Below are 11,025 nucleotides of genomic sequence, written 5' to 3' on the forward strand. Positions count from 1 at the left end.
GTTACATCTGAAGAACGGTATGGTTAGCATTCTTCCTAGATTCTCGATGGATCCTCGATGAATTGTCAGTTTTTGCACACGATCTGAAGAAAAAACAAGCTCTCGCATTGCCAAACATGTAACTGTGTTGGAATAGTTGCAGTTCTCATGGACACTCAACTGAGTGTATCCCAGAAAAATCATCGTAGATCTAAATGTGACACATCTTCTAAAAGAGCATCTTTTTTAGTGATAAATCTCTAAGTTTCATCAACCTCGGTGCAACTATTTGGTAATGACAAATTTTCGAGTGAAACCATCTTTTTCGGAATTTCGACACACGTATCTTTCAGCAAAATCATCGTAGATCCAAATGTGATGAATATTCTAAAAAAACAACTCTTCTTGTTATAAATCTCGAAATTTCACCGACCTCAGTGAAACCGTTTGGTCTTGACGAATTTTTTAGTGACCCCATCTTTTTCGGAATTTTTCGAAGGTCAAATTTCATTGAGCTCAGTGCGGTGGTGGTTCTAGGAGTGATTTTAGGGTGGCGACACAGTTTTATATCTTCTTGGTATAAAATAAATAGGTATATCTTTATGCCTGTAATATGAGCTATATGAGCATGGTACTCATGACCCGGGAACATCTGTCTCAACGCAGGTAATGAAATTCGAGCTGTGTGGGCTGTAGCCTCATCCTGCTGGAACCAGTTGTCACCCAAATTGAGTTCTTCAGGGAAGGATTCCAACATCGGCACGTTATCATGGTGTCAGCTGAAAACTGCATTCCCTAAGGAACACAAAGAGCCCTTCCGCACCTACCTACCCCCACCACAGTCTGAGCAATGAGCCTTCGAAAATGGTCAATCGGTTCTGCCTCATCTTGTAGTTTTATAACGCAGTCTTAAGCAGCATAGAGTCATTCGGGGCAACTGTGCGCACTTTTGCCTTTCAAGCCATACCCTGTTTCAAATGTTGAAGCTAGGAAAATTAAAACATATTCATAAGATAGAGAATTTTCTAATCTATAAGAAAACATCAAAGAGCAAACAAACAAAAACGTTTTCTTTCCGCAAAAAAGAATTTAATAGAGAAAGTCGGAGTGCGTTCACATGCCCCGTATTGCGGGTAAGTGTGCGCACCCTCACGGGGTAAGTGAACGCAGTGTGAACCACACAATCAAAACAAATTACAAAATAATGTCATCAAAATGTTACAGTATTAGAGAAATGCTGTTTATTGTCAATACAGAAGCGCCTTTTTATAAGCACTGCATTATTGTTCGAGCCACAATTCCTGGTGAACACAACACTTGATACATTCCCCTGTTGGTGCCTCTTCATATTTTTCTGAACAAATAGGACAATATTGATCGAGTTTTAACCAAGAAAATCAACAATGTCATAATTTATTCCTCACTGAACTAATGCCCATATAATGAATCTATGCGCACACTTACCCGCGCACACTTTCCCCAGTAAGCCAAAATTTGAATTTACGTTCTTATAGAGTTGAGCAGCTAAGAGAACCTAAAATTTTGTATTATATATTTAGATTAAATATGCCCATGATCGAATAAAATATTGTTGAACACTGTCGGACTCGGAACTTGGACCTGGCAGAATTTGCAGAGATGCTGAAAATTAACAAGAAAACTAGTGAATTTGATTGATTGCAAATAAAAAGTTAACGAAACGTCGCACGGCGCACTCCTATGAAAAACTAATCTGGGGATTCTGCGCCCTTGCTTCACCCAAATGAACTTACCCACTGCGCTCAGTTACCCCGAATGACTCTAATGTAGGCTGTAGGCTCTAACGAATTCGGTCGCAACCAAACCAAAATGCGTACGTCCTGACGTAACCCAGCGTTCGGAGAATCCGCAACGACAAAAACCCAAACTCCTTCCGAAACCCATTTACCGATTTCGAGGGAAACCTTCAAGAAGCGCGCAGCCATCGACCGTATCATCGCACACCAATTAAACCGTTATTTAAGATGAGAGCCGGAATACCAATTCTTGGCAGTTTGGCGCGAACGACGTTCGTCAAAACATCTGGGCTTCGAGAGGAAAAAGAGCTATCATGGAGTGCGGGTGCGACGCACCCTACGTCGGGCCCTCTTTGGAGACCACCTGCGGGGGCGGTACCCTCTTCCTGTTCATGACCCTGCTGGACAACTTCGTCAGGAACAAATGCGACATCTCGGAAATGTGCGGGAGGGTGAGGCCGATCGCCGCCCCGGACTCAGAGTACGATTTCGTGGTGATTGGGGGTGGAAGCGCTGGTGCTGCAGTGGCCGGAAGATTGTCGGAAGTGCCCGAATGGAAGGTGCTGCTCATCGAAGCTGGGGGCGACGAGCCTCCGGGATCTCAGGTGAGAAATCAAAAAGTAGAATATTCAATGAACTATTTTCTATGACGTTTGTAAAAATGAGTAGGGTAGTCGAGTTTTTCAAATGGCAACCCTAAAATTTGGGCCAAAAATGCATAAACCTTCTGTCGCTGAAGATGATTAGGTCATTGATCACTTTTTTTTAACTATCTTCTATTTATTGAAGGAATGAAACTTTCAAGCGTATTCCAATATTCCAATAGTTAGTTTTAAGGGGATAAATATATTTGAAAAAGAGTCATAATCACAAAAATAAATGCATTTGTAATTAATACACGATTCTTCAAAATAGAAATGTTTCTCAGTTAACCTCGAGAATAATATGAATATCTGAATGCTAATAAGAAAATGAACGTAAGACTTGTGATTATATTTCTCAGAAGAGAATGCAGATTATTCTTTAAAGTTCGCTTCAAAGTACACAAATAGGAGGAAGTCGTGTATTGATAAAAATACGGTTGGTACTTCACAATTTCATAACATCCTACAATATTCTTTATAAACATTTTCCACACCTGAACTCTCTCAGATAGACATTTTTTTAAAGTCTTATGAATCTCAATTTTGTTGTACAGATCTGAAGAGGCTATTATAGGACCAAATCTAGTCACACAATCGAAAACGCTAGGAGGTAGCAACCTTTTTCTTATTACATGTAGATTAGACATATAAATGCTGGGTGAAATACGAGTTAGTTGAATCTCAATGAAATACTCGGAGAAAAAACAATGAGAATTTTTTTTATCAACCTCACAATAATTGGAAGAAGTGAAAATTTAACTACAGTGAGTTAAACCATTTCATCCCCAAAATGGAAAAAGGCTGATACGACACACCATAAAATCATTCTCAGCCTTCTTGTGCCAGAAGTGTTTCCTTAAAAGAACTTAACTACAGCCCATTCTTCACAGTGTGCATGACAAACTCCTCAATTATGCATGGAGAGTTGCGTGATTCCAAATAAAAATTGACCTGTTCGAGGTTTTTTCTACAAAAAAGAAAATATCGAAGATATCCATTATGTGAGGTACTTTTTACAAGCTTTTTACTCACTATATATTTTATTCTTTCAGCTGTAATAAAAATACAATACCGAATTCATTATCATATTGCAAGTTTTGCATAACATACGATTCAGTAAATGGAATAAGGTTTTATTTTTAAACCTCAGAGAAAAAACGAAATTTGTATACAGTACTTCTGATCATAACTTTTTTGGAATCGATCATTTTTTCGAAATCGCCTTCAGAAGACTAGAGTGAATTGAAAATAAAGGTACTGTCTTGTCAGGTGGGACTGAAAGGATATTCAAATGACGTTGTGCAAAATCCAAAAGTACACTATAGAAACTGAATTAAACAATTTTTACTAGAATGCCTTTACCCACCTGAAGATGCTATCATAATGGCAAAACACGTATATTCGTGTAGTTGCTAAATAAATCATCCTAATTAAAATCATGTACAAATATAATTCTGTTTCTTGTGCAATAATAGGAAATAATAGAAAAATTACCTGATCTGCAAAACAAATATATGAAATGAACCTTTCCTTTCTTAGCTGGTACTAATACTAAAAAACGATATATCAAACAAAAAAAAAGACAGTCAAGAGTCAAGAATATTATTTTATCTAATTACGGATTCAGCTCGCCTTCGTTGAACCCAATTTTTTGTAACATCAGTTTTTTCATTCTTTGCATTCATACAAGGTTTCATTCATTTACTTCTTCCTATCGTTCGAAAAAAAAATCAGGAAGACAGAACAAGACATTGAACTGAATAATATTCATATTAAATATAATTAAGCTTTCAAGCGTGAAAAAAGACAAGAAAATTATGCAATTACAAATGCATTAAGCACTCCTTGCGATTTGCCATTACACATATTGGTTTCTCCGAATATGCAGATTTAAATTGGAGATAACGATTAAAAATAATTAGAATCAATTGAAGAGGGTATTAATTTTTTCTGCCTTTTTATAAATGTCATCAATTAATCACCTACCTAACAGAGAATAGAAATGACTATGATTTTAGAAATTTAGAGCGATATTCGTCAACTTTCAATTTCCTTGCTATTGACCCAGTAGATAACAGAAAATTAACTACTAAGTTCCCCTCACACATCCTTCCATTACGAAAAAATGACAAAATCAATCAAGGTCGAAATAATGCAGATCCTATTTCACACTCGGTGAATCGGTTGAAATAGTAGGCGTTTATCGGAACAATTAAATAGGACATCATCCATGAAGTACAACTATTATTTTGTTTCACTTCCAATTATAACAATCTGAATTTCTACAGTGAACATGACTTTCTACACTGTGGGGCAATTATACAGTGTATAAATGAATAGTTGCGAAAACATTTAAAGTGCGATTCCCCGTCAAAAAATAGGGTGGGTGTTTCATATAATTTCTTTTCGAGTAGAACCTGCTTAGATACAGCCTTCCCAAAAGAAGGCAACTGAGAAGCAATTTTTATTTTTTCTAGAAACTGACAGAAATTAATTTTTTTCCGCAAGTCTTCATTCACAGCCTGTATGTTAACGAGACCTACATGTTTTTGCAGATACCCTCGATGGTTATAAGTTACCATGGAGACCCCAAGATGGACTGGAACTACAAGACGGATCCCGAACCTGCGGCTTGCAAAGGCTTCCCTGAACAACGATGCGATTGGCCGAGAGGGAAAGTACTGGGGGGTTGCAGCGTGATCCACGGTATGATGTACATGAGAGGAACCCCTCGCGACTACGACAGGTGGGCAGAAGCAGGAAATACAGGATGGGGCTATAACGACGTCCTTCCCTTCTTCCTGAAATCCGAGGATAACACGGAGATCGGATCTCTGGTAGATCCCAAGTACCACACAACAGGAGGACCGATGACGGTCAACAGATTCCCAGACACTCCGCCGCTGGCTTACGACATCCTGAAGGCTGCTCAAGAGTTGAAACTGCCTGTTTCCGACGATCTCAATGGGGCCCAGTATAGCGGTTTTGCTGTGGCTCAGTCGAACACAAGGTGAGTACAATGTTGTAAAATTAGAAGCGTCTATTTATGCAGCTTGCATAAAAACGAAGTTATGGACCATGTACGTATCCCTAGGTCACCCTGTACATTCAGAACCGTATTCATAATACACTGCGCAAAAAAATTAACGCACATTATGGAAATCTCAAATTTATTCTAAAACTGAAGGTGTTCTCAATGATAATTATTTTTATCAGAATTATGCATGCATATGTTATCCACTTTCAACGGTTTTCTTCAATACAGATGTTTTTTCCCAGCAGGAATAAAAAAAGATGATATTATCAGATTTTGAATGTATTGGCTCCATTCTAAAATCAGTTGTTCTCGATCAATTCTAGTGATCAATAGTTTTTCTTTCGTTTGATTTTCTACACTCGATCGCTATGCAACACGACACACGCAATTTGACCCAAGAGGAATGTGCCCAAGCGGTAGTTTTGTTAGAAGAAAGGTGGACATACACAAGAATTGCAGAAAGGTTTGGAGTTTCTCATACAAGTGTGTCCACATTGTTGCAGCGATTCAGGGAGACAGGTATGAATGTCCGAAGACCAAGACAGGGTATACCACGGGTAACAACTGCCATTCAAGAACGTTACTTGAGAGTTTCTTCGTTGAGACAACGGTTTGCAACTGCTCGCCTCCTTCAAATTCAGCTTGAGCAAACTCATGAGGTGCAAATTAGCACTCAGACAATAAGAAATCGCCTCAGAGAATATGATTCAAGGCCTCGTGTCGCGGCAAGAGGCCCAGCTCTTACCCCAGCCCATCGAAGGGCGCGTTTGGATTTTGCGGGAGAGGCATATCCATTGGGAAGAGGCCGATTGGGAAAGAGTTCTCTTCACAGATGAGTCTAGATTCTGCCTCTACCATTGTGATCGACGTTCCCTTATATACAGACGTCCACATGAGAGATATGCTCAGTGCAATTTCCTGAATACTACTGGTTTCGGGGGAGGATCGATTATGGTATAGGGTGGAATATCTTTGAGTGCTCGCACAGACCTAGTGGTCGTTGATAATGGAGCTTTGAATGCTGATAAGTTTATAAGGAACATTCTTGAAGAGCATGTAGTGCCATTTGCCCCATACATTGTTGAAAATTTAATTTTTATGGACGACAATGCCAGACCCTATCGTGCGCGCATCGTTCAGGAGTACCTTGAAGAGGTTGAAGTCTCTCGAATGGAATGGCCAGCAAGAAGTGCAGATCTCAATCCGATTGAGCAGGTTTGGGACAATCTCAATAGAAGGCTGAGAAGTTCAGAAAATCATCCAGCTCCTCTTAATGACTTAGGAATCCAACTCGGAGAAATCTGGGAAGGATTAGATCAGAACATTTCAAGATCACTCATTTTGAGTATGAACCGTCGTTGCCGAGCTGTAATTAACGCAAGGGGTGGAAATACCAAGTATTAAATCACTTATCAGCATTTAAGTATTTTGAAAATTGGTCATTTCTCTTCTTTCACATAAGATTCGGTGAAATCCTGAATTTTTCTTCCATTTAATGTGTCTTGTTTCGTTCACAACCTTCCCGAGAGAACATAAAAAATAAGTTATAAAGTCAATGTAGAGTTAACTTTCATTAAAATTGAGATTTTCAGAATGTGCGTTAATTTTTTTGCGCAGTGTTTATAGGATGAAATAACCGTTAGAGATTCCGTGGCAAAAGAAGATTTCTCACTCGTTTTCTCAATTATTTATGAAAATGTAAATTGTGTCAATATCGTTGAAATAACAACTGCATTCCACTGCCACATATTGAGTTGTCCAACGGAGATATTCAAACTGTTTCATCAGCTGTGTCAAAATGGGTTTTATTGCGAAAATTCCCGAAGACGATCGATATTGGCGAACTAACACAGTTCTGCATTCGAACGATAATTTTATGCAAATTTCCATCAGTTGTATCGAAAAATGGGCGAGGAGAACAAATTTCATCGATAACATCCAAGTACTCCTTCGCGAGCAGATTACGGACGTTTCCGAATGAAATGCTAATTTCAATTTACGCTCCAAGAATATTTTACAAGTTTTTTATGAACGCTACAAACTTGAAAGGAATTCATAATGGAATGAAAATTAGCAATTAATTCTTTTTTCGTCGGATCGACTCGGAAATACCTCTGCTCTCGGGAATTCTTCATCCATTTAAAACCTGTTGCGTGATTTGAAAAAATGAACAATGAAGTCCCAATATCAAGATTGCCCAATTCGAGATTCAAGGCTATCCGACGTTAAAAATAATTGATTCCCTGAAGCTTTCAATAATAACACTCAACGTTCATTTTAGAATTCCCTTCACAGAATATTATATGAAAACCCTGGATATCTAAATTTTACTCTAGAAATCTCTATCACTACAGTGATAGTGAAACACGTGGTTTCAAAACTCATTTCGTTACAGAGACGGCGTCAGGTTGAGTAGCGCAAGAGCCTTCCTTCGTCCAGCTCGAGACCGTGCAAATCTCCACATAATGCTCAATTCAACAGCCACCAAGATCCTCGTTGACTCGAAAACAAACCAAAAACAGATAAGGGGTGTTGAGTTCTTGTACCAAAACAAAAAATATACAGTGAGAGCAAAAAGGGAAGTGATTGTATCGGGGGGAGCCGTCAATTCCCCTCAGTTACTCTTGCTTTCTGGTATCGGACCTAAGGACGAGATTCAGAAGGTTGGGCTTCCAGTGGTGCACGATTTGCCAGGTGTAGGGAAAAACCTGCACAACCACGTGACCTTCTACCTCGATTTCTTGCTGAAAACTGAGAAAGCTTACAACGATCTTGACTGGGCTTCTGCCATGCAGTATCTCTTATACAAGAAAGGACCATTGTCATCCACAGGTGACGTTCATTGAGATCATCTCATGAAGGTGTATCGAATAAAAAATTCTATTTCAGGAATGTCTCAACTAACTGCGAGAGTTAATACAAAATACGCTGATCCCAGTGGACGAGACCCAGATCTGCAAATTTTCTTTGCTGGCTACCTGGCTAAATGCTCCAAAACTGGAGAAGCTATGTCTTTGGAAGATCCGGAAAATCCCAACAAACCCAAGCACCTTACAATTTCACCAGTCACTCTACATCCCAAAAGTAGAGGTGCTATCAGTTTGAAATCCAACAATCCACTAGATCCTCCCTCCATCAAGGTCAATTACTTGAAGGAACCACAAGATATCGCCACTTTGATTGAAGGAATCAGGGTTATCCAGAGATTAGCAAATACGACAGTGCTCAAAAAGAAGTACGGAATTGAGATGGTGAGGGATGATTATGGAGATTGTGGAAAACAGCATAGGTATGTAGGATATAATTTTATGTTATATAGATAGGTATTTGGTGAGTGGATACTTATTTTTTACTTGAGGGATTGAATACTAAATTCAAGATTTAATTCGAGAAATTCTTCGACGGTATATGATTGGTTTTTTCCAGGTACGATTCTGACGCGTTTTGGGACTGCGCAATAAGACTATACACTGGTGCAGAAAATCACCAGGCAGGTTCCTGCAAGATGGGGCCATCTTCAGACGCAATGGCTGTCGTGGACCCCCAGTTGCAAGTTCATGGAATTTCCGGTTTGAGGGTGATGGACGCCTCAGTAATGCCTTCTCTTGTTTCCGGAAATACACATGCAACCTGCGTCATGATCGCGGAGAAAGGGGTTCAGTTTATCAAGGATAAGTACCGCCCCTCTCTGCCAACCCGGTTTGGCGCTGGGTTCCAGCCCTTAAATCAAGGTGGAGGGATGCTGAAGCCAAATTATACGACAGTGAGGGATCCTCACAGCCCCTTTCCAATCTTGAATAAGCGCCCCGGCGGTCCTTTTCAAGGACCTCCCCCCCATGGTAGACCAGGTGGTGCTTTCGGTCCTTCTAATGGACAGTACGACCCGTACCAGCATTATCAGCACCCTTGGCAGCAGAGGGCTAACCAGAATGGATCTCAGTTCAGTAACCAAGTGAAGAGACAGTACAAACAGTTTAATAATAACAACCAATATGGCTATCGACGCTAGTACAATGATTGTCCTTGATGCAGGGTTTCGAATTTCTGGACCTCCAATTTGAAGGAAGAAAGAAGTTCAGGGAAAAAACTTCAGTATGAAGTTTGACTGTACAGTTTAACTTTTAGGTAGTTGTAGTATATGTTTCTATGAATGCTCCATTGTTAGTCAGTGGGAGTATTCGAATTGTAATATAACGAAATTGTATTGTTGCATTTTGTGAATATTTTTCTATGAAATAAAATACTCAATGAGATATGATCGAATGTCCAATAAAACTCGTAAAATACGGATTCTGCCTTCAATATACCTAGTCATGAATGAAAGCTTGAAAATGCCAAAAGATCAAGAGCTAAAACCGTCGCACACGATCGGGTATCCCGAATTAATATCTTATTCGGGAAAGTTACTGGTAGGATAGTTTTGTGATCAAACAATCCGGGATTGCAGCATAGCTTCAATTTGAGTGCAGGAGATCTTTCAGGCATCGGCGACTGAGTTGAGAGCAGCGGCGTGTAAGATATGGTTGGGCTCTCAAACAGATGGCCTTGACTGTTCATGGGTGGGGATGAGTCCAGGTTTCCTCCGCGTGAGTCTGATGGGCTAAAGTTGGTGTGGCGAGAGTGGCAACGGTATGAATGAACATGCTGATCCGATATAAAACTTTTTGTATAATACAGAGTAGGTGAAGTCCGGCAGACTTGCTCAGGTATAGGAGACTTGAACCACCTCAAATATTTCAATTCAAATTTTGCGCTACCGGTATCGTAAATAGCTTGCGACATACTCGTAGCAAGGCACAACTAGTGGCGGTTCCATTTTGGTCGCCATCAGAACAGAATGAGAGGGTTGAACGTGATTTTGTTGTTAAGAAGTAAGAAATTGAATAATTTTTGTTTGTCACACTGTCTGAAAAGAGTGATAGGTGCGTGGCGTTATTTTGTTTTATTGCTTTCATTGATTAATATTGTTTTACAAACGATGAGCCAATTCAATAATAGTTGTAAAAGTTTCAAGAAACCTTCTGTTGAATAGACTAAAAGGGAATGCGGGATAATTGACCCATGCTATGGTCGGGAGACATAATCAGTGGTCCAAGTTTCTCGCAATGAGCTTAGATATTAGTTTGCTTCGAAAAAAGAAAATTGGACAATAGAAATGAACATAAAAAATATACAACGGTTCAAAAAAGTAAAAAATATATCGGATATAAGTTATAGTGACTCTGTCGTTCATTTCATACGCTGATACATCTGATGATGATAACCTTGATGTAGAATATCGTTGGTCATTAGAAATTGTTTTCTTTCAATGTTTCTCCTGATAAACAAACTTATGGTCGAGTCCCTGTCGCCCCCTGTTCAACTCTCGCATAGGTTAGGGAGAGATGAGCCAATTTTCGGTTCCTAAAGAAAGAATTGTCATAACCAAAATGTTCATCTCACCATCATCAAATTTTTTGTATGGTCCAGGGAACATATGAGGGGTTCGGAGCTGAAGTGAACCAAGTCCATTCAGCCTAATTTTGAGATGAATGGCTTGGAAGTTGTTTATAACCAATAAATTCAAAAGTGACTTCTTTATTTATTATGA

The 11,025-nt window shown here is 39.4% G+C and overlaps 1 protein-coding gene across 1 annotated transcript; it reads left to right on the forward strand.

Moving 5' to 3' along the window:
* The first annotated feature begins 1,951 nt into the window (after positions 1-1,951).
* On the forward strand, positions 1,952-9,710 carry LOC123307999 (glucose dehydrogenase [FAD, quinone]-like). Its single transcript, XM_044890518.1, has 5 exons — positions 1,952-2,359; positions 4,954-5,408; positions 7,831-8,267; positions 8,325-8,724; positions 8,862-9,710. Exons 1-5 carry the CDS (start codon positions 2,069-2,071, stop codon positions 9,442-9,444), a joined length of 2,166 nt encoding a protein of 721 aa, XP_044746453.1. The 5' UTR covers positions 1,952-2,068; the 3' UTR covers positions 9,445-9,710.
* Positions 9,711-11,025: the final 1,315 nt, after the last annotated feature.

The sequence above is a fragment of the Coccinella septempunctata genome, chromosome 2 (assembly GCF_907165205.1).
Source record: "Coccinella septempunctata chromosome 2, icCocSept1.1, whole genome shotgun sequence".
Taxonomy (NCBI): domain Eukaryota; kingdom Metazoa; phylum Arthropoda; class Insecta; order Coleoptera; family Coccinellidae; genus Coccinella; species Coccinella septempunctata.

What these genes read in the sequence shown, in the direction of transcription:
- LOC123307999 (XM_044890518.1), top strand. Translation starts at nt 2,069, where the DNA reads ATGGAGTGCGGGTGCGACGCACCCTACGTCGGGCCCTCTTTGGAGACC. An exon ending in ACGAGCCTCCGGGATCTCAG is followed by an intron (nt 2,360 to 4,953) that starts GTGAGAAATCAA and finishes ATGTTTTTGCAG; the next exon opens with ATACCCTCGATGGTTATAAG. An exon ending in GATTGTGGAAAACAGCATAG is followed by an intron (nt 8,725 to 8,861) that starts GTATGTAGGATA and finishes GGTTTTTTCCAG; the next exon opens with GTACGATTCTGACGCGTTTT.